The sequence below is a fragment of the Lontra canadensis genome, unplaced genomic scaffold (assembly GCF_010015895.1).
Source record: "Lontra canadensis isolate GAN:19392208 unplaced genomic scaffold, GSC_riverotter_1.0 scaffold15, whole genome shotgun sequence".
Classification (NCBI taxonomy): Eukaryota; Metazoa; Chordata; class Mammalia; order Carnivora; family Mustelidae; genus Lontra; species Lontra canadensis.
In genome coordinates this window covers 22,840,157-22,864,083 of record NW_022631009.1, presented here as the reverse complement: position 1 = coordinate 22,864,083, position 23,927 = coordinate 22,840,157, and the positions used below count along the sequence as shown (strand labels likewise).

Below are 23,927 nucleotides of genomic sequence, written 5' to 3'. Positions count from 1 at the left end.
TGCGATTACTGTGCCAGCATCGATAGGCTCTTATTAGCTGTCGTCCACAGCTCACAGGTTCATTCTTTATGTTGTACAGTTCTGTGGGTTTTGACAAATGGGTAATCATTTTTCGTGTATCTACCATTGCAGTTCCATACAGGATAGTTCCACTGCCCTAAAAATCCCCTGCGTTTCACCTGTTCATCCCTCCCTCCTTGTCCCCTGAGCTCTTGGCAACTGTGATCATTTTCCTGTTTCCATCGTTTTGCCTTTTCTAGAATGTCAGATAGTTGGAATCCTATAGTATGTCAGCCTTTCAGTCTGGCTTCTTTCACTTAATAAAATATGCATTTAAGTTTCCTCCATGTCTTTTGGTGGCTTCCTGGCTCACCTCGTTGTATTGGTAAATACTGTTTTGTTGTTTGGCTGCACAATATTTTATCCATCCCCAAGCCTTGGTGTCTTATTTTTAAACAGACGATAAAACATTTCAGTACATAGTAGGTGTTTGATAAATGGTCATTAAAGGACCTACTTAGATGGAATCCTTAATTTTTCTGACAGGTGTGTGGTGCCCAGGGAGCATTGGGATGGAAAAGGTAATTATGTTAGGCACCAGTTCCTGCTAATGTACAGTGATTATTTAAGGAGAGCACTTGTCCCTGGGTGGCTTAGCCTGGCAGCGGTCGACAGTTTCCAGCAGCAGTTTTAAAATTCTCTCCAGAACCACACTCTCCAATATGGTAGCCATTAGCCACATGTGGCTATTTGGATTTAAATGAATTAAAAGTAAATAGAATAAAAAGCTCAGTGCCTCTATTGCACGGGCCCTACTTCACCTGCTTGACAGCCCTGTGTGGCTGGCGGCTGCCATTTTGGACAAGACACACATAGAACATTTCTGCTCCCTGTAGTAAATTTCCCCAGACAGCTCTGATCTAGGGCATCCAGCTAGAAGGATGGGATTGGCTTTGGCTGACCAGGCTGATCCTAATTCTGGTTTCTATTTAATGCTTGGGTGTTTTGTGCTGTTAACAGTTTTACAATGGAAGAGAGGAAGGCCAGAGGCTTGTTTGCTGGAGGAAAGTTGTTTTAAAGGACGTACTGGGGCTACAGAGGCAGCCCAGGCCAGTGAAGCAGTGAGATCCTCCTTGTGTGGCGGCCCCAGGAGGTGGGGCTTGACAAAGATTCTGGCCCTTGATCAGCTAGTGTTAAGGAGTTTTACAGAACCCTCAGCTCTTGCTTATTTAGTTTGGTGAAAAAGCCAGGGCCTTCTCTAATTTGAAGGGTTGGGGTGGGTGTGGAGAGGGAGTTAAACTTCTCAACTAATACATTTGCCAATCGTCTAGCCATCCCTTTAGTAAACTTCTGTGGTCTTTGGATGCTGGGAACAGGAAACCCGAATGAGGATCAGATCCTTACCGCAGAAATCATAGCTCACTCCCTTAAAATTGAAATTATACTTACTTGGGAGCAAAGCAAAGGGCAGCTGAGTTTTCTCAGCTTGTTTTTCTGCTGTTTTGCCAGCTCTCAGATTTGACCAGATCTCCTTTCATGCACGTGGGAAGTGCCACGCTGACAAAGTGGCAGGGGCTGTCTTTCTACTTAGATTCCGGTTCTTTGTTCCTTTTATGTAAGGCATTTTAATAAAGTCTTAGGGTTTTTTTTTTTTCTCCCCTTGTAAACAGGAGTACAGATAACAGACATTACATTAAACCGTGCTTTTCCTTAACGTCTAATCTGGAAATGGGCTGTTGAGGCTGGCGAGGATTTTTCATGTAATTTTTTTAGATGAAAATGCCAAATTGCTCCATCTGCACATTACAGTCTTAAACATGGGCTTTTTCCCTTTGGAAATGTTTGTGTTTCTGAGAAGCCTAATGCGGAGAGGCAGATTTGACAGAATAATATATCTGCCATATTTCCTGGGAAACGACTTAAAATATTCTGGTATTTGGAAGTTCAGTCAGGATGTGAGCACTTGGACTCCTGACGGTCTATAAACACAGGCTTAGAATGGATGGGTCGTTTTCCCTAAGAAAGGCACAGGGGAACATAGCATATATTGTCTTGCAAATGAAGAATTGGAGAAACCAGATCTCAAATGAAGACCGATTTCCCTTTAATCTTTGAGTGTCACCTGCTTAACAACGCTCAGTTCCCGAGATTTAATCAGTGTTTACTAATTATCAAATTTGTTCAGTTGACTTTCCTTTCCAAAAACAAACATGTTTTCCCTAGAATGAAGGGCAGGGTCACAGATGGATTTCTTATATCGGCTATGGTTTTTATTGAATTAAAAAATAAATGTATTACCATTTAGATGGTGTTTCATGTTCACAAAGTCTAGAGAAATTGATTATGGTTTCTTAGCATGGGATTGTTTTCTTAAAAACCGTGAAAGGGGAAGGAATCAATATTAGGACTTTCCAAGTGGCAGCTTTTTACGGAGCCCCCCACCTTCCCCTCCCCAGCACGATTGATTACAGCTGCTTTTGTAAGAGATTTAAAAAGAACAATCTGTATTAAAAACATCATCTTTGGTATGAGCTTGAACAGTTCCAAATAGGTTTCCATGGGGGCTGCGCTGCAATGCGGCCGCTTGAAGAGATTGTGGCCGTCCCCGGCGGGCCAGGGCAGCGAGGCAGGGGAAGGCTGTTAGGTGAGGAGTCGGGGGCTTGCATGCCAAAGAGGTTGCCGGGCAGCTGCGATCATTCAGCCCCGAATTCTTCAGCCTCCAAAGCAGGAGGGGCCAGAAATGTGAGTAATTTTTCTACAAGCGGTGTGCAAGGTTAAACAGCAGGAAGAGAGTCGGAGTTCTTTTATTCGAGAGCATTGGCCAAAGGCAGGTATGTCCAGCTGACATGAGGGATCTGAGAGCCGAGAGCTCCCCAGCTGTTTGTCTGCGGCCCGGGGACAAGTCTTCAGTGGGTATCTTACATACGTGTGCCGTGACTGGGTTGTTCTCGGGCTGTTCGCGGATCTCAGATTTATCCCAATTAAATAATAAACACTCCGTGGGCAGAGGGGCTGGTCTGGGGGCAGGATGCCTGGAAGGGTGAAATCTACTAGACATTGGCCCCACCTTGGAAGGCATGAGATGGAACCCAAGTGAGAAACCATTGCCATGGCCCGGACTCCCAGGGTTGCACATTGTCAGTATGACTCTGAGCTCCCCAGGAAATGAAGAGGGACCGTAGCTCAGGGGGCTTGCATCCTAGAAGGGGTGGGGGGAGCTTTTTAATCGAGACTTTGTCATTGGTTATTTTACGGAGGCATTTGCAGGAATGTGGTGGTCTTTTACTTCGGGCAGAATTGAAGATCCTGGGGAATGTGGGAATTTTTAGAAAATAGTGTTAGGTTTAGCATCATCAAGTTTTATTTAGCACTCTTGAGTGCTAAATCATGGCAGAGGCCTTTGGTATGGCTTGCTTCGGAATGGATGGAATCAGCTGGCAAGCTGCTTTTATTACTGGATTCACTTGGAGAAAAAAACAAATTTCCCTGAGATGGCCTGATATATTTTGACTCATAACGATTTGCTTTTCTTTTCCCATATTTTTAGAAGACTAAGTGCTATGTCTCTTATGAAACGGTGCTTATGAATGTGTGTTCCAACTGGGACTTTTAATTACCGCTAGTGAATTACTGTGAATCAGCCTCAAGTGGGGGCAAAAAAGTAATGAAGTGCTCTCTTTAAATAGATATTCCAGAGCACTCCTTAAATATTTTTAAATTGAGCAGGTAATTGAACCATCTTGCAGGCTCCTTCCTGCCTCTCATCCTCTATACCCTTGTATCATAACAGTATACAGTTCCCTCGGCAAGGTGTCCGAATGTCTCCACATCTAGATTCTGATAGACATCTGATTCAGAAAGACAGAAGGCAGTGCCAGGATGGGTTAGGTTACCTTTTGGAATTTTGGAAGCTTTGGCCATGTGGCAGCTTACAACACCAATGGCAAATGCGTAAATGTTATCTTCACATAAATTAGTCAAATATAGCACTTTGGCCCGCCAGCAGGAGCACTTTCTAAAATGCATTTGCTTAAAGACGGCACAGGTCATGGGACACACATAAACACCCTTTCTGTGAAGCATGTGCTTCTGTCCAGAAACTCGTGCTCCTGTCTCCGGTGTTGTGATACATCCTGGGGATGGCTTCAGCTTTTGGGAAATTTCATGCAGGGTCTGTGATGGATTTCGTAATGAATTCTAATGATATCTTCAAATCTTGTCCTGGTTTCTCTATCAAGGAAACCATTTCTTTAAAAGCTGCTTGGCCCTCATTGTTTTGTTTTGTTCCCACTTGGTTAAAAAGTCTGCTCAAGAATGATTCCTTTATATAACAAAGAAATATGGGGCCTGGGGCTATGAGTCTTGGGCAGAACCAGGGTGGTTTTTTCCAGCAGAGATCAGGAATGTGAATAATCACTTGGGCATACCTGGCACTAGGTCCTAAAGTCCCACTGTTCACATTATTCAGAATGACTTGGCTTTTTCTCCCCCCCCCCCCCGCCCCCCCAATCAGTGGTCTTATCACCTTTGTATTTATCCCCTTCCTTCTTGCTTTGTTACTTTCATTTGGGTAAGTGCCGACACACTTTCAGTTTTCCAGGATAAGGAATGAGCTACAAATGTCATCTTTGTTGAAAAAGCCCTCTTAGGTCAGGTAGTCACTGGGTCAAGCCCAAGGCTTTCTGGAATCGGTAGGAGACGCAGAATGAGAGGCTCTCCTTTCAGAGAGATGAGTGTAGCAGAAGGGACTCTGAAAACCAGGAGCAGTGCTGAACATCTGGGGGCTCCCTTGGCATGTCAGCCCTGTAGGCCTGTCGGGGCACGGTGCTCCAAGTTCAGGTTTTGGCCTCCACAAGCAGAGCCTAAGCTGGAAGGGGAAACTTGTTCACTGAGAAACCCAGGCAATCTGACTTTGACAGGGAGCAGCTTCCTTGCTTTAAATAACCCAGGAGCCAAGAGTAGCTGGTAAGATGGGTAATGAAACCCAGGAAATTTTAGAACCTGGAATCTTGTGATTTGAATATCCATTCTGCTGGACCTTTTTCTCTTGTGATCTCAGATGAAATGAATCCAAGTGGCCCAAGCACTGTGGGGTCATTCTGTGGCACTCTGCTGAAGTGTGAGGTTATTTTGTTTCTAATGCTTGTCACTTACACACCTATATAATTGCATGTTGCCTTCTTTAGATTCTCTTTCTCTGTCTCTCTATAGGCACTTGTCCATGTTTGAATGCATGAGCTGTTGAACTTCTGAAAACGTACTTGTTTGTACTGTTGATGTTAGAAGTTGGTCCCATGTGACTGTGTGACTCGTTGGCTTTGTGCTTGCTATGCATTTAGCCCCATATATATGTGTACAAATGCAATGATAGTATCAATTAAGAAAGAAATTGCTCGTAAGCCACCATCCTCACCAGTGCATTCTCGTGTGTGTGTGTGTGTCTGTGCGTGTGTGTGTGTGTATGTGTATGTATCTCAAGACCTGAGCTGGTATCAAGAGTCAGACACTTAACCGACTGAGCCAGCCAGGCGTCTCAGAACTCTCTTCATTTTCCATCCCCCTATCCGCCTTTGGCCAAATGGTGTGAGATTTTAATAGAGTTGTAATATTAGGAGAAAGTAAAACAATATATACTTTTTAAGTTTAATGTGTTGTCTAAATACTTTTCTTTGTTGCTCCGTGGTATATGATTTTTTTAATGGCTCCATTGAGAAAGGTAACACATCCCATATAATTTACTGAGCAACCGCACCCACCCATAGTTGGCATTTAGGTTGTCTCGGTGAATTTGTTTCAGTGTGGTAGTAAAGCCCTAACTCTTCCTCCGTTAGAATTTTTCCTTAGGATAATTCCTGAGAGTAGAACTATATGATCAGATGGTATAAAATATTTCGTATCTTCTTAAAACACCTTAGCAGTGTGCTACCCCAAGGGCCTGTGCCAATTTCTGTTAGTTGGCATCTTTTAAATAGTCCAAGTGTCTCTTTACAGGCCAGTAGTAAAGTGTCCCATATTCCTATTAACATTCAAGTGCAGTGCTAGACCTCCGAGTACAGTCTCCCCTGGAAATTGCATCTACCAGCCGCTGCTGGCCTCAGCCCGCAGGTCCCTTCTCTGGCACCCCCTGGAGCCTGGCAGGGTGTGGTCTGCCCTTTGGACATAAGGTCTTTCCCATTTGCCAGTCCCATAGGCTTCCCACGGCATTCTGTCGGCCCCCATGTAGGGTGGAGAATACACATGTTTGTGTCGTGGGGCCTGAAGTTGTCACAGTTGAAAACCCTTAGAGTGAATTATTAAATCGAAACCAGAGCATGTTGGCTTCTTGTGCTTGACTTGGACTCTGTTCCATTATGGTAGTTTTTACAAAACACTTCTGAATAAGAAATAAATTCCAAATCTTCCCCTCCCACCCCCCACTCCTGCCAAACTCCACTAGGAAACAGAATCTCGTTATTTCAGTTAGACTATATTAATACTGACCCTCTCCAGCACTTGGGACATTTCAGGTTAGGCTCACACGGCTTCTATTTTTACTCTAGTCTAAACTGTGGTCATATGGATAACAAAATAAATACTGGAATATTCTAGTTTGGGAGGGGGAGAGGCAGCAATGCTTATAATAACATGGCTACAAACCTCTTGCCTTCCTCTGTTTGATATTCCAAAAAAGGAAAAAAGCACAACTTGGAGCACATCTGTTAGTAATGAACATTTTCCTTTTGTGTGTCATGCATATTCAACATTATCCCACTCAGAAGTCCCAGGCATTGCTTTAATGTACGTTGCTTCGCACAGTCGTATTTTTGTTGCCAACAAATATAATTCAGGACAAAGGTTCTTCCCTTCTCTCTCCGGATTAGGAATCTGAATCTTTTACCACAAACAGAAGTAAGAACTATTAGTGTGTGAATTAAAATAAAAACTTGGAAAAAAAAAAAAAAATCAGTGTGTCCTGCTTCCCTCTGCCCTCCCCCCACCTTGACTTCCACGTTGCCTAAGAGGAAGACTGGTTTTTGTTTAGCATTAGCAATAAACCAGTTTCAGGAAGAGTATTTCTTAAAAGACGTATTGATTGAATTTTGTAATTCGAATGTTTCAAAATTCAAAAGCTAGGAAATCAACCCACTGTGAACCACTTTTAGGTTTTTTTGTTCTTTTGCCTTTTTTTTTTTTTTTTTTTAAACAAAGAGGAGCATTTCTACCATTAAGTACACTAATTCAGTGTTGCTTTTTAAATGCTCTTCAGCCATTTAAATGTTCTCCAAAGACTAACACTGTCTCTGGCTCATTGGAGGCATCCTTAATGAGTTGGCACTTTCTTCTAAGGTCAACACTTACCTTTATGGCTTCTTCTCGCAGTAGAAGGCAGAATTGCAGGTTGCCTTTTTTTTTTTTTTTTAAGATTTTATTTATTTATTAGAGAGACGGAGAGAGAGCACAAGCAGGCAGAGGGAGAGAGAGAAGCAGGCTCCCCACTGAGCAGGGAGCCGGATGCAGGGCTGGATCCCAGGACCCCGGGATCATGACCCGAGCTGAAGGCAGCCGCTTAACCGACAGAGTCACCCAGGCGCCCCATTGCCAGTTGTCTTTTTAAAGAGACCAGATAAGAGAACACTGATCTGGTTTTCCCAGGTGTGAGGTGACAGGTAACTTCATTAGACAGGATGGTTCTTTCCTTTCCCCAAATGGCTTTAAGTTTGGGTTCAGCCTTTCAGGGAAATGTGACCTCTTCCACTCTTTGTTGAACCTTTATCCTGTGCTGGCTCATGGAGCACAGTGCTAGGTCTGATAGAGGATGCAGGAAAACATCAGCCCCATCCTGATTCTTGGACCTCTTCAAGGAATGTGCATTCTGAGTGGTGAGATAAGATTCCCCCTCTATCCAACAGGAAAACCCCACCTGAGTGGTAATTACAAATGAGTGGTTCAGACTCGAACTGTAGGAATTCCCTCATTTGCCGTGCCTCAGTTTGTTGCAAAAGGTTCACAGAACAAGTTGGATTTCTCTGTAGAGTCGCCTGTGATTTTACATTTAAAAAAAAATTTTTTTTTGAAGATTTTTTATTTACTTTTTGACAGACAGATCACAAGTAGGCAGAGGCAGGCAGAGAGAGAGGAGGAAGCAGGCTCCCTGCTGAGCAGAGAGCCCGATGCAGGGCAGGGCTCTATCCCGGGTCCCTGGGATCATGACCTGAGCTGAAGGCAGAGGCTTTAACCCACAGAGCCACCCAGGCGCCTCCCCAATTTTTTTTTTAATTTGCCATTTTTATAGGCAGCCCTGACTAGTCCCCCTCCTCCCTCATGCTTCGTACCTACATGTGATTCTTCTTCATGAAACCGAATGATTTTTTTTTTCAGAATTTGGATTTATTTTTCCCAATATGTGCAAATAGATAATTTAGAGGCATAACTTGTTTCATTTTGCTTTTTGCAGGTATTGTTTTGGTTTTTGTTTGTTTGTTTTTTTAACAAATTGAAGGTTTGCAGCAACCCTGCATTAAGCAAGTTTGTCAGCGCCATTTTTTCCAACAGCGTTTGCTCACTTTGTGTTCCTGTCACATTTTGGTAATTCTTGGAGTCTCTCATACTTTTCATTATTATACTTGTTAAAGTGATCAGTGATTACAACTCACTGAAAGCTTGCATGATGATTAGCATTTTTTAGCAATGTTTTATAAGTAAGTTATGTAGATTGGTTTTTTTGGGATATAATGCTATTGCCATTTAAACCAAACCTGCCATATTTCTGAGGCATGCCTGTAAATCCATTCCCCACTTCATGGAAGGTACCCTAAAGTGTTTCTTAAAAGGCTTTAGGGGTTCCTGGGTGGCTCAGTCAGGCATCTGACTCTTGATTTCAGATCAGGTTATGATCTCAGGGTCCTGAGAAGTAACCACGCATTGGGCTCCCCACTCAGGGAGGAGTCTGATTCTCTCCCTCTCCCTCTTTGCCCCTCTCCCGACTTGTGCACACAAGCAGGTGCCTGCTCTCTCTCTCTCTCTCTCAAATCTTTAAAAAAGAAAAAGTAAAACACTTTAGCTTTCTTAAGTAAAGAATTTATAAATTTTTCTTTCACGTGTGACCTCACCTTTGACCTTGGCTTTTGTATGTATTTTATACAGGATGTTAGAGTAAGCCTGGGATTGTGATTAGGTACCAGGTAGTTGGCTGTAAACAAACCCTTAAAATTCGTGCTTGTAAATACAACAGTATTTGCTTATAAGCTTACATAACCAGCAAAGGTCACCTATTCAAGGACAACAGTATTTTTTCCAGCAATAAACATAGGCCTCTTCTATTACCTCTTTGGTTTGGCTGGGATACTTGGTAGAAAGGAAGGTATTACTGAAAGGAGTGGCCATTGATGCTCATGACTCCAGGCATCCTTCATATGGGGAACTTACTGGACATGAGGCAGAGAAGGAACTTTTAAGCTAGAACTCTGACTCTTAACGTAGAATTTTTTTCCTATCTAGGATGCCAAGAATGCTAATTCTGAAAGATGTTAAATAGGTATCCTGGAGGGAGAATTTCCATGGCCAGAGTTTGTACGTGCTGGATCCAGCAGGTCAATGTGACTCTGTTGCAGTTCTTCTCGGGACCTTTATGATGATTAGGTGTGAATCACAGGAAGAGCAGGCAGGAAAGTAGTCACAGGATGGCCAGCACTCTCAATGAGCATACATTTTGAAGTTCAGATTTCGATATGAGTTCTGCTCCCCACTTCTGATCTGTATGTTGGAGATTGCTGCATTGGAGATTGCTGAGGTGACTAAATGTGCCAGTGCTTATAAAACACTTAGCACAAAATGCCTGGCACATAATAAACACTTAACAGTTAGCTACAGCTAATCCTTTGGAACCCCAGGCTGAATGGCTCTGATAACTTCATGTTATGGGGAATTACACTGTTAACAGAAAGAGCCCAGAATTAAGTGTCCTGAGTCTTGGGCTCAAGTCTGAGCACCAACTCTGACAGGATGATTTTAAACTATTTTGCTCTATTTCTTCACTTTTGAAATAAACAGGTGATCTTGATGGCTATAATGTCCAGTCAAGCTTTAAGATTAATGTTCCTTTGGGCTTTACCTAAGCCAGAATTGTCAAGTTCATCTGAAGGACACATGTGTCATCTCTGAATGACTATATGGGTGGAAATTTTAGGTAATTATTATTTGTAGTGTATATTAGCTAGTAACAAGATAGTTTACTAAGTCATCTCTGGAAAGATAAGCTAAAATTATAGCCAGTTTGACTGACACTTTGTAATCACCATAAAAATTAATATACATTTCAGTCTAAATCAGGACTAGATGTGCCTTTATCCTAAAACTAAGAGCATCGTGTAGGTATTTGTCTTCTATGATGTGGTCCAGAATGTAATGTAAGGCCACATGAATATTTTATTTTTATATCCAAAGGCTGATTTTCTGAAGGTCAGTTGCAGGGATGTTTGGGGTCCATAAATACTTAGATTTTCTACTTTCTGACTTTGTTATTAACCTAAGTTGAAAGCGTAGAGTGAATTTAACACCTGCTGCTTTGAGCTTTAATTATCTTGACCACTGTTTATCGCTTGCACTAGTTTAAGGCAGTCAGAGGACATTCATCTAGTAGATAAGGCAGTGTATCTTTCAGGGAAGACCTCAGATTCCTAAATAACTGATTTCCACACTGGCAGTTTGAAACAATATTTGTTCGAGGTATACTTTATCTACGGACTACGTAGGTTTGTGCAGTCGCTGTCTCATAGACAGGTTGGGGATGGCACTAAAGCCAAGATCGGTGCATGGGTCTTTTATGCTGTTGTATTGAATTAACGTTCCTCTCTTAATTTATATTACAGATACCATAAGAGTTTGGTCTAAATCATTCTCAAAATACTGGTTTTCATCATCCTCAAGTATGTAAAGCCTGGGTCACCATTGCTTGCCTCAATTTTCCATCCTGAAAGGAGTTTATTTCCATGCAGAGGTCTTACATAAAGGAAATTGGTGTGACCAGGTCCCTTGAGTTTGTCGTGGAGGCTGGGGTTTGGGTAGAGGAAGTGGCAGCAGCTGACACCAGAAGTGCCGGTGAGACCCTCGCGTGAAAGCACTTCTTTCAAAGCCAAGGACTTCTAATTCCATCCTGTAGGTGACCGAGAACCAACAGTAGGTTTTTAGCTGAGGTGATATGGTAGCATTTAAGAAGCATGGTCCCCCTGCAGAGAATGGATTCAAACATAAAGAATTAGCCAGTGGCCAAGTAAGGAGACCTTGGGAATTCACGGTCCGGGCCCAACATGGTGTGGTTGCTGCAGTTTGAGGGCCGGAGAAGGAGGGGAGCAGTTAGGGTAGAAGCAGGTATGTATCTTGCTTGCCTTGAGGCATTGTGGGATACCAGACTGAGGCAGTGGTGCGTTCTCTAGGGAGAACTGCCGCCTCCTCGCAGGCAATCTAGTGCTTTCCAGGTCCTGTGGCTGAAGGTGGCGTGAAGCGTCAGCCTCTACCTTGGTTTGCAGGAGAGTTTCCTCCTCGCTATACCTAGTAGCTTTCCACAACTTCCCTCTGCTCTCCTGGATTCACATCTTGCATCAGCCAAGGGGGAAAAGGTCTGAAAAACCAGCTCTATTTTTCTTCCAGCTCGTACTCAGCCCTGTTAGTTAACAGTATTGGCACAGCCTCACAGAAAGGGTCGGTCCCAAATTAAACAACATCGTTATGAAATCCTCTAGTTGGCCTGCTGCTCCAGGCTGCCGGGCTGTGCCTGTGTGCATGTTCTCCCCGTTCCCTCAGTCCAGTGGCTCTGTCTTATTGAGCAAGAGGGTGCTCAGTGTGTCCTGGGGTTTTCTGCTTAGCGAGGCAGGCCACACATGGCTAGGTGTAAAAGCAGAAGTCTTGAGTCACCCCTTTCCGTGGCTTTTGTATCTTGCCCCAGGAGAGCGTTTGTGCATAATCCATTTCTCTCTCCTGGCATGGCGAGTGCAGAAATTCAGCCCGGAATGTGGAACCCCCACCAAAGGCATTTGTCATATTTGGAAAGGTGTTTTTTTTTATTTAAAGGAAAGATAGTGGAGGTATTCTTTGAGCATTGTCTGCTACAGGGTGAAAAGGGGCCCAGCTTGTTACAATATTAGACTCTGTGGAAGGATTTTGGTAATTCCTCCTCTGTGCTGGGTGCCCCTGATGTCAGAGCAGGAGATAACTGTGGGTTTGATGTAACAATTATTCGTATGACACTGGAGGATGGAGGAGCCAGGTACCTCTAGTCGCCCTTGAACCCGTGAGACTCCCTGTCTGCTCCGCAGCCTTGCTGGAGCCCTGTAGACCCTGAGTGGCTGAGGTCAAGCCAGCATTTCCCGACACACCCGCACTTCCTCCCTGAGTCCTGTAGCTGCTCCGGCCGGGCAGCTTCGTCAGAGGGTTGTCCTGCGGAAGTCCGTTGCTTGTCAGGCCTACCCAGTGTGGTTGGACTTTGCGGTGGCCAGAATTCCCTGGGAGACGTGTTTGGCCCCTCTGCCTGTCTGTTGTGACAGATGTGTCAGAACCGACAACTGACTCCCCTAATGAAAAGAAATTCAGTTTCCCCATAGGGATTAAATATCTTCGTGTTACCATGCCACCTCCAACGTCTTGGACAGAGCCACGAGGAAAATGAAATCAATGTTAAGAAAAGACAAATAGGTTTCTCATACGTTAAAAGATACTTTGACTTACGTCTTAGACTCTAGGTTATTTAAGATGATGCGATGCGATGCGTAGGGGAGGTTTGGGGCAGACCATCTCCCAGGCTTAGAATGGAGAGATCTTAACTGTAGGAATCCTGGAGGTCCCCTGCCATGTGTTGACTCTGAAACCCGAGTCAAAGGCCTGTTTGTTTTAGGCAATCTCAATCAGTTGACAAATATTTATTGAGTACCCATGCACTTTGAGAGAGGCAGGGAGCATGCTAGGTCATTGAAGACTGGCCTTCAGCAAGATGTACCCAGCTAAGGGGCAAGAGAAAATACACATGAAACGATGAGAAATAACAGTAGGTGTTTAGGGCTCAAACTGTTCATGTGCTATAAAGTCCAAAATCGCAGTGTACAACTACAGGACCTCCAGGGACTGGGGACGTTAGAGTCTATTTCCTCGGCAGGATTTGAGAGCAAGAATGAGACGGTCCCCCAGATGACCGTCACGGGACAGAGTTTAACATAAGCAGGACTGATATTGCATTCCAGCGCTAGCCCCAACAGCCCAAACAGCATTTACTGAGCACCTACTATATATACACACTAGGTACTGTGATTGCGGGGAGCAGGGGTGGGTTAGAGGGGAGGTACAGTCCTTGCCCTCAGAGCGGCAGGGAGTTGGCGAGGGGTTGGTTAAGTTTACTGTAGAGCTGCGGAACCATCCTGATGTGGTTCATGAGCTTTGGGAATTACTGCCTGGAAGGGTGACGATAGCCTTGGAAACCCGTGTGATGCAGGATGGCCTCCGATCGCAGAGGTCAGCTTTGACCATTCTAGCAGAAAACTGCCACCAGGCTTTTGGCTCATGGTGGTCCCTTGATGCCTGCCAGCCAGCTCACTGGAGAACCAGCCCTAAGGGTCTCCGTGCTCAACGTGCTAGTGTGGTAAGCTCACACAAAGGAAGCTTCCGTGCTTTTCTGCCGGTTGGCACCGAGGCCCTGTGGAGAACACGGGCTCAGGTTTACATGGCTTCGCTTCTCTAAGCAGCTGCTGAAACCCGAGAGAATAAAGGAGTGCTGTTGGGGAGAGCTGGACCCGTCTGTCCTCCTAGGAAGGTTCCAGTCACGGCGACCGCTGAACAGAGTTTTAAGAGGAAATCTAATGAGCGCCAATGTAGTAAGGGAGACTTTTTATAATTCGTCTTAGGAGCAAACATTCAGTTTTATTAATATTTAAAAATAGGACAATAATGAGTGTTGCCTGTTTTTGAACACAAATGTTTAGAATCTGTCTGCTTTGTTTCTGGGTTTTCCTGAGATACTGGTGGGGAAAATACCAATTTACTAAAACCAGTTTAAAAAAAAAAATGAGGGGCGCCTGGGTGGCTCAGTGGTTTAAGCCTCTGCCTTCTCAGGTCATGATCTCAGGGTCCTGAGATCGAGCCCCACGTCAGGCTCTCCGCTCGGCAGGGACCGGCTTCCCCCTCTCTCTCTGCCTACTTGTGATGGCTCTCTGTCAAATAAATAAATAAAATCGTTTAAAAAAAAATGATACGTCTACTCTGCCTTCCATTCATGTGAGTTACTCTTCTGGCCAGGATGAGGTTGAGTTTTAGTACAAAAACGCTTACTGAAGAGCTCAGAAGCTGTGAAGCTGGCCTACTTCGAGAATGATCCCTCTCCATGTGAAGTGTGTGATTTGCTGGTTCCAAGTGCCAGTAATATAAAAAGAATGTGCTTGTGTGGCTTTATCTGCATTTGTCATTAAGGCTCTGCTAAGCCAGTGAACCCTAGACATGGGCTCGGGGAGGGATTTGGCTCTTGTCAGAGGAGGCCCCTGGGGACTGCTGCCTGCAGGGTGCCCTCCCCGCCTGGCGTCTGCACAGTCCGGGCTGCCGGGACACCTGGGGAGCTCTTGGCCACAGTGACAAAGCCCTGAGCGTGGCCCGGCCTGCAGACGTTTGGTGGGCCTTGATGGCTCCCTGGGTGATTTGGCCTGAGTGTGGGTAATACCGTTGTATTCATCCCCAAGAAAGTCTTAAATAATCTGGGTGTTTGGTAGTTCTCCAGCAAGGGAGCCCCACAATGACCTTGTGACAGAGAGAATGCCTGAGCTGGCTTATAACTAGCATTGGGACCACTGAAACTCAGACAGGTTTAGTGGAATATAATGAAATAAGCCCCTGATCTGTGCTTAGGTCTCTGAGCTGTTTCCTTCTCCTGGATTAGGCTATGGAAGCTTCCCTTGGGGGCGAGAGGTTTGCCTGTGGTCAGCCGGTGACTTGGTCTGCGTTATCAGGGTGTCCTCAGGAAGTGCAGGGGCCGGAAATGTGGGTTCAGAGGGCTAGAGGAGAGAGGGGGTAGTCACTGTGGTGTAAACCTGAACGGTAAGCTTAAACGAGCGTGTTTCTGGATCTCTCACCATCCTGAATCCCTTCTTGTTCTTTTCTCAGAGAGCAGAGCTGACCTCTGATAAAGACATGTACCTCGACAACAGCTCCATCGAAGACGCTTCGGGAGTGTATCCTATCGATGACGACGACTATGCTTCTGCGTCAGGCTCGGGTAAGTCCGGCTCCTGCCGGGAGCACCTCCGTTCTTCATGCTGGCGTGTATGTGTGCTCATGCACACACACGCACGCGCACACACGCACACGTACACACATGCACACGCACTCCTGGGGCTTATTTCAAGGAGACAGGCAGGATGCACAGTGGGTAAGGACACACCTTGGGAGCCAGAATGCCTGGATGCATAGTCTAGTATTGTAGCATCCGTCACTGAAGCTGTGAGGTCTCTGGACTGTGTTGGACTTGGTTGAGTCTCCGTTTCTGCCTTCATACAATGGAAAGTAGTGCTAATCTCCGTCACCTAGGTTGTTGCGAGGCTCAAAGGGGTTAACACTTGAGCTCTTAAGAGTTTGGTGCATGGCAGGTAGTCCTTGTTCTGTTAACATTAGTTTTAATTTTATTACGAAGGCTTTCAGAGCGATAAAAGTGGAAAGCCACCCTTAAAGAAATCCCTCAGACACGAGTTTCTTGAAGCCACCAACCCAGTGTTCCAGAGTATGTGTGGAACCAAAAAGAGTTGTGCGGGCTTACTCAAGAGGAGGAGGGAGAATGCATCAGAGCAGCAAAATGAGGATATAGTGATATCCTCGTTTCCCTAGTATATCTGTAACCTATGACCTCAGTAATGCTGGATGGCAAAACACCCCAAAATGTAGCAGCTAAAAACAACAGCTGTTCGTTAGCTTATTATTCTGCAGGATGGCAATCCAGGCTGGGCTAACTGGACCCCCGTGCATGTTCATGGTCATCTGTAGGCTGGGTTTGCAGCTTTACTGATGTTGGTTGCGCTCTGTCCCAGCTCTGGGGCAGACTTGGCTCTGGTCTGCACAGTCTCCCCCTCCTGTAGCGGGCCAGCCATTTGTTGAAGGGAGGATGCAGAGATCGTAAGCGAGCACATGGAAGTGTGCAAAGCCTCTTGCACACTAAGGCTTAGAATTGGCACAGCAACCATACCATATTTTATTAGTCAAGAGCAAGTCACAGGCAGCCCAGAGTCCAAGTCTTTTTTAAGATTTTATTTATCCATTTGATGGAAGAGAGAGACAGGGAGAGGGAACACAAGCAGCGGGAGTGGGAGAGGGAAAGCAGGCTTCCTGCTAAGCTGGGAGCCCGATGCGGGGCTCAATCACAGGACCCTGGAATCATGACCTGAGCTGAAGGCAGATGCTTAACAACTGAGGCTGCCCAGGTGCCTCCCAGACTCGTAAGTCTTGACAAAAGGATGTACAAACTCACGTTACAGAGGATATGGACACAAGGTGGGGGGAGTAAAGGATTCTGGCATTTCTGCAATCTACCACACGTGAAATATGTCACCTGTACCAGGAATGCCCGCCCTGCCCCCCCCCCCAAAATAAGGTGGAAAGGAAGAAAATCTTGTGCATATATTCAGTGAATAATGAAGTCAGAAATTTGAGTTCAGGAGTATGCTAGGAAAGTCTTATCCAGGACCTTTCTTGCTTGGTTTTCACTGTAGATTCAACAGATGGTAAAAGTTATGCTGAATGTAGATGTCCGAAATCAGATGGGCCTGAGCTTCAGGATGACCCAGAGCAGACTGAAATCAATTGTTGAGGTCTGCCTGTATAGAAGTGAGTGTTTTAAGTTGGAAACCAGCAAGTCTGAGAAAGATGAGAGAGGTAATGGCTGACCTAGTAACAGTGAGCTTACGGTGCAATTTGAATGTAAAAATAGCCCTAGATATTCTTGGGGAAGTGATAGATACCACACATGCAGAATGAGTGTGGAAAGAGTTGTTCTCCAGAGCCCACAATGCTATTAATATCTTTCACTCTTGGCACCTCTTTTTTTCCTTTAGCACCTCAAAAGTGTTTTGTAACTATCTTCAAAATGTCCCAAGAGATAATAAATATGGACCCCTTTTTTTTTTCTCCCCATTTTGTAGATCTTAGAATCCAAGAGTTGTTAGATCTGCAGATGTTGTCCCAGTCATTTTCCTGACTTCTGCCAGGATTGTCCTGAAGTTTAATAGGAAGAAAGCAGGTACATCCTCTGGCTTCTCTGCCACCTACCTGTTGCAGGTGAAAGGAGTTTGGAGTGGGTCGTTTGAAATCGAGAATACACTAATCACATAGAGCTAAGCCTTCACTGAGATCCACATTGCTTTTGCCTTGGCTCCAGCTCTGGGCAGAGCATTGCAGCAAAGAAGTGCATCATTCTAGACTTTGGAGACCCCCTGGCACTGCTTAAAGGTATACTGATTCACAGCTTAACGGTAGTAGTTCTAGTTGTAACTAGAATTCGTAAAGCCTGTACTGTGTCTGTTGCTATACTTCCAACATCTTTATAAGGACAGATTGTTACCCTCTTCAGTCTTCACATGGGAAAGCCCAAGACACAGAGAGATTGAGTAACTTGCCTCAGATCACACTATCGGAGAGTAATGGAGCTGGGCTAAGGGCTGGGGAGTCATACTCGAGAGTTCCTTTTTCCTCCTTTGTTGACCTGCCTCGTATGTCATAATAAGTTACTCTAGAACTAGGGGACCCTGTCTAGCTGATGCCCAGTCCCAGCTGGAAACTGGGATTCCTCGGGGTTTTGGCTAGTGTGCCCTCTGTCCTCACTCCTATCTTAGCTATCTAATGGGAAAGCAAATGGACCGGAGGAAAATGATCAGAGGCCTAGAGGGTACTTCCCAGGTGAGGAGATGGGCCATGATATTGGTGGACTCAATTATGGGCATTAATGAATATGAACACTCCAGCCACTCACTGTATGCCAGACTTACACCATCTTCTTGGGCCATAGGGATGAGAAGGACTTTGGTCCCTGTCTTCAAGGAACCAAGAGACTGAGAGAAATGCAGAAATCAGAAAAAATAATTGTACCACCATGTCCTGAGTTAACATAATATGGAGAGTGCTGTACAACAAAAATTTGAGTCAAACATAGAGTTCTGGTTAAAAATGGTGGATGGAACACACATACTTTCCAATGCCCAACTAAGCTGTCAATAAAGGAATTGGTCCTAAACTCACCAGGACACATAAAACAGGAGAGGAGACCAAAGCCACGAGGTGTTGAAGGCTGGGAAGCAGATGGTTTTGTAATGGAGAGAGAGGGGATGATGTTAATTCTGGGCAAGATGGCGTCAGCAGCAATTTCCCAGTTGGAAACGGGCTCCAGGGTGGGATGTCTCAGGCCAGAGGAAACAAGGAGAGCTTGCAAGTCAGGGATGATGGAGATATGATCCTGGGGGCTCCCAGGTCTCTGGTTTGGGCAGGGGGGCCATCTATTTGAATAAAGATGATAAATACAGTAGAAGAACTAGCCAAGGCAGATTGCTCCTCTGTCTCTGATGGAAGAAGGCTAGCTTGAGGGAATTGTCAACCTTACAAAAATCTCTTCTCTCGCACAACAGAGCCTCCTACTTTGGTGATTTGTATTTGTAACTGTTATGAACGAAGGGCGTCTTGAAAGCCCTTAATGGAAAATTTTTCATTTGGCATTGAGAAAAATCTTTTGTAAGGAAATGATTCATTGCAGGAACAAATCAAGCATATTATGTGTAAGACTTTGATAGAAAATCAGGTGGGCCGATAGAAAAGAGCAGTGTGTTTCTGGAGCCGTCATTGTTAATGATATATTTACATACTGCTGTTTTATGTGTACAGTGCTTTCTGATATCTGTCACATGCAGACGTCTAAGAGTAAGTTATCCCCATTTTACACATGAAGACACTAAGATTCCAACATTTCTCACCCAAGGTCACACAGCTAAATATGTCGGAACCAGTACTGGACTTGTTTTTAATGCCAAATCCCGTGTTTATTTCAAATATACCCTACCATTTCTTCACTGTCTGAGGATGAGTGTACGTGCTCAAGTTAAAGGAGATAGTTGATGGAATATTTTTTAAAAATGTAACTTTAAACAGAAATAAAAGCAACACAGTCACAGCTCTTGCCCTGTTTCTAGCATGTTACCTCTTCTGCACTGCTTATTACGTTGCCTGATTCTGTGAGGAATTTGGAGGTATTCATTACTCATTCCTGTCTGAGGAAGCGGGTTAGTTTGAGGTAGAGAGTTTTGAGTTTGAGTTGTTACACGTTTGACAAATGATCACTTAAAAAGAATGTTGTATTTGAATGTGAGAAATTCTCAGATGCTATTCTGGTGGTCAAAAGGCCAAAAGAAAAAAATAGTGTCCAGGTGGCAGTTGGTGGTTAGTTACTGTTGAACAAATACTGGATCGGAGCCTGTATGTGCTGGGGAGTCTGTCAGGCACTCAGAAAGCAAAACAGAGGCTCCAGAGAGGCCAGAGACCTTCCAGTCTCATTATGGGGGGTGGGGGGGGGGATGACTACTTCATTCAGTAGCCTAGAAATAAACACGTGATTACACATTTGTGGTAAATGTACTTCAGCTAAGAAAGCCATTTAACAGAGGACTCTATAATATGGAAGGGAGAATGAAATGGGGAATGACCATTGTGCTGAAGTCTGGAGGTGAGTGAGGAGTTGGTCGGGTGAGGGCTTCCTCAGGGAACAGATGAGAGGGGAAAGTGATGCTCAAGGAAGCTAGAAAGTCAAACATAAGAGTTCTGGTTAAAAATGGTAGATGGAACACACGTACTTTCCAATGCCCAACCAGGTCCAACCAGGCTGGACCATGCAAGGCTGGGCTGAGGCATTTTCTTTTCATCTCAGGAGCAGTGGGATGCTGTTGTAATGGTTTTAAACAGAAGGGTGATGGGGTCGCAGCTAGTCTGTGGGCAGTGGACTGAGGGGGCTCTTGGGAAGAAGGCAGGTCTGGTGGCTTATGGACAGATCACAGTGGAGTGGATCAGGCTGGTGGTTCTGGAACTGTGGAAAGGTGGTGGGATGAAGACCTATTAAAGTAAAATCCAAACTGGGGTGATCAGTTCAAGGTGGGGGTAAGGAAGTAGTCAGGGTTGTGATTTATAAGACTGGAGGGTTCCATCCACTGCCAGGTAACACAGGACAACAACCAGGTTTGTGGGAGGACGTGGGTGAGAGGTGGGAGGGCGGGGAGAGGAGATTGTGAGCTCTGTTTTGAACATTGAGAGGTGGACGGTTGAGTCCTTTGAGAATGGTCAAGCAGGCCAGTGGCACTCCATTTCAGAGGAGTGTTAATTAAGCTAATGATACAAACTTCGGTTTCCTTTCTATTTAGATAGTAATTGAAGCCAGGAGTGTGAGTGAGGGAGAAAAGGGTAGAGTAAGAAACCGCCTAGGGTAGAACCTTAAGGGACTCTGATATCTTGCATCCAGATCAAAAGAGAATGAGCCTGCAAAGGACACTTAGAAGAGTGCCCAAGAGGTATAGGGGAAAACTGTGATGTCAAAGTTCTAGAAGCCCAAAGAGCATATGAAGAAGGAGATGATCATTGACCAGTGTCCAGTGGTGCGAGGGGGGGTCCCGTTAGAGGAGGGCCACTTTGGAAAACGGCTTTGGATATTGCAGCACAGAGGAAGTCGGTGACCTCATTGACAAATGTCACTGATAGCATGATGACATGGGAAATCTGACTAGAGGGAGGCCAGCAGAGTGGATTGCTGGTGAGGAAGGGAGCTCTTGTGAGGACCCACCATGCCACTGGAAAAGTCTGGCTATAAAAGAGGGGAGAGAGAGGGCAGCTGTTCCCCTCAGAGAATAAAGGGTCTGCCGCGGGAGAGTCTGCCTTTCTTATTGTTATGTCGTGTTTGAAAATGAGAAATGTAGCGTATTTCAGCATAGGAAAGGAAGAAATCCTGTGGGCAGGAGAGATTTGAACATGGAAGTAAAAGAAGAGCTCCTTGAGAGCATTGGGGATGGTATTACAGAGAAATGCCAGGCTGCCCACAGATCACTCTGAAATCACCTTGTCGCAATGGAAGCTGCGGGAAGGTTAGTGTGGGATTCTTGGGGAGTGGGTAGTTTGGAAGCACCTGACCCTGTCGGTGTCCACCCCGCACAGCACTCTCTGCTCATAGAGAAGCCTGTGTTGGGATTCCTGTGCTCTGCTCACCTTTGCCTGTTTTTTTCCCAGGAGCTGATGAGGATGTAGAGAGCCCAGAGCTGACAACATCCCGACCACTTCCAAAGATAGGGTTCACTAGTGCTGTTCCGAAAGTGGAAACCACGACACTGAAGATACAGAATAAGATACCTGCTCAGACAAAGGTGTGTTTGTTTTGCATTGCATTAGCAGGTTCTTGTAAATAGTTTTTAAAATTGCCCAGAATGTTCCTTTTGAGATGCCCCATTTAAAATGGTGTGAGGACGCCTGATCTTTTCATTATATTGCTGTGAATGGCTCTTCCTTACTCTCCATGATCGTTTTGACATTTACCCACCTATTACTTTGTTGTTGTTAGAACCATGCAATGTGTAGCCTTTTGAGACTGGCTTCTTTCTCTGAGTGATACGCATTTAAGGTTCCTCCATTTAAGCTTCCTCTGTGTCTCTTCCTAGCTCGGGAGGTCCTTCTTCCTACTACTTTTATCATCCAGGCCTAGATTATATGTGGGTATCTTTTATAGGGTGCTCCTTCTAGAAGGATCTCACAGCCCAGTTAAGAAGCAAAATGTTTTCTGTTTATTTGGGCTTCAGCCAAGAAAATTTGTTTTTATTTCATAAAGAATTTATTCTGAGTTAAAACCATTGTGAACGTTTACGTGTGCTAAAACAGGTTATGGAATAAGGACACTCTAGGTACCTGTCTCATTATTTCTGAACGTCTCCCTTAGGCCTATCATCAGTGGCCTACAGACTTTGCCCTCTTTCAGTGATAATGATATCTGTGGTTACATCCCAGTATATTCATTTTGAGAGCTGAGTTATTAAGAAATAAGCTCTTTGGGTTTAGAACACAGCAAAATTACTAGCTAGTGAAAACTACGAGACAGGTGATTTTGGCCGTATAGTCATGATATTGTAATTAGTTGACCAGTCACTATTGGGTGAGCTATTGAAGTTGGAAAATGCAAATGAAAGTCTGAAGAAGGGGTGCCTGGGTGGTTCAGTGGGTTAGGTGTCTGGCTCTTGATTTCAGCTCGTGATTTCAGGGTCCTGGGATCAAGGCCCACGGCAGGCTCCGTGCTCATCATGGTGTCTGCTTGTCCCTCTCCCTCTGTCCCTCCCCCTGCTCTGTGTGCTGTCTGTCCCTCATGCACGCTCTACCAGATAAATAAAATCTTTTTTAAAAAATGTCTGAAGAAGGTCTAGGCTTTAAATCCTGCATCTGGTCAAATTTCTTAGCTCTCTGAGCCATTCCTCATGGGTCCTTGAGAAGACTAATTGTGGGTGCATAGAGCATGTCACCTGAGACCCAGTAAGCTGTAGAGACCAAGGCAGTTCACCAAACGAGTGCATATAACTGCAGTAGTGGACTTTGTTGATGGGCCCAGGGTAGCAGGCTGGTTACAAAAACCCAGGAACACAAGTGTCCCCTTTGAGAGCTCATTCATCCTTTGGTTGGAAGTGAGACACTGCCAGGCTTTCATAGGAGACAGGAGGTGGAAGGCCGTCTCCTGTCGGTAGCGACGTGTCTTCTCTGGAGGAAGAGGTGCCCCCCACCCCGCCCTTGAAAAGGTAGGAACACATGGGGGCCATCGCATGCTTTCATTTTCCTCCCTTTGTCAGAGTGCATTGGTTTTCCCTCCCAGCCCCAGTGCATCCCCAGGGCCTGTGAATAGGAGTGTGAGGGACAGAGCTGCATACGTTTCCACAGAAGGGAAGGAGCCATGTTCGGTCCTCTGTAGCCTGGAGTGTGCTCTGCAGGGTTAAGATGGGCCAGTTCCTGTTGGTGGCAGACAAACTCCCGGGCCAGGTCATAGGGGAAAAGGAGAAGGTCTCTGAACCCTGAGGCAGATGTACCTCACATGTTCTGGCTCCACTCATGGTAGCTGCTCCATAAACACGTGAAGTTGAATGAATGAAAGAAGGATGGGAGATGGGTAGAAATGAGAAGTAATGGCTGTTATTGATGGTTGAATGGGGAGAGGGTCCTCAGAAGTGTGCGGCAGTTATCCAGTGTGGCCATTGAGGGACGCATTTGGCATTACCGCAGTTTTATTTGACTACTTGTGACTGAATCTCTTGAAGTCCGTGACTGTCAGGATCCAGTAGCTTGAGGCAGGAAACTCCATTTTGGCTTTCAGGGGTCAAGAGTTGTATCCTAAGCAAAACCTAATGTGACAGTAGTGTTCTGATCAGTTGACAGGAATGGATTGAAAATGGACTTAAATTTTTTTAAAATTGGCTTTAAGGAAGTAATTGCGTGAGATCTAGATAAAGAAGATAGATGTTTGGCAGATGAGCTCAGAAATTAAGAATCCCCAAACATTTTAACACATATTTATCTGCCTAGTATCATTTGTATTCAACGGAGCCATCATTCATCTCTTCATGAGAGGTTTATTAAATGCTGCTCATTAGGTGTCAAACATTATTCTAGGTACTGATAATGATAATGTTGATAGTGAATATTATTAAGTGATTTCATTTGCTATCTTATAGTTACATGGCAGTACAACTAAATTAAACATTGCCTCTAGGATGCCATTAACATAGACTGCTTTCGAATGGGTCTGACGGTGGCATCAGTGTCACTGTCACAGATATTCTGTCTAGTTTGTTGTAAATTTATGTGACAGAAATAAAAAGAACACAGTTGTTTGTTGAAGCAGAGCATTGCTTGCAGTCTTTTACTTCTGATACATTTCCACAGCA

The 23,927-nt window shown here is 44.9% G+C and overlaps 1 protein-coding gene across 1 annotated transcript in view; it reads left to right on the top strand.

Annotated features, from left to right (window-relative positions):
* The window catches only part of SDC2 (syndecan 2), a 100,453-nt gene that overhangs the window by 71,034 nt on the left and 5,492 nt on the right, over positions 1-23,927 (top strand). Inside the window, exons 2-3 of the mRNA XM_032858651.1 lie at positions 15,112-15,223; positions 21,244-21,377. Coding sequence (XP_032714542.1) covers positions 15,112-15,223; positions 21,244-21,377 — 246 coding nt within the window. The remainder of the gene's footprint in view (positions 1-15,111; positions 15,224-21,243; positions 21,378-23,927) is intronic.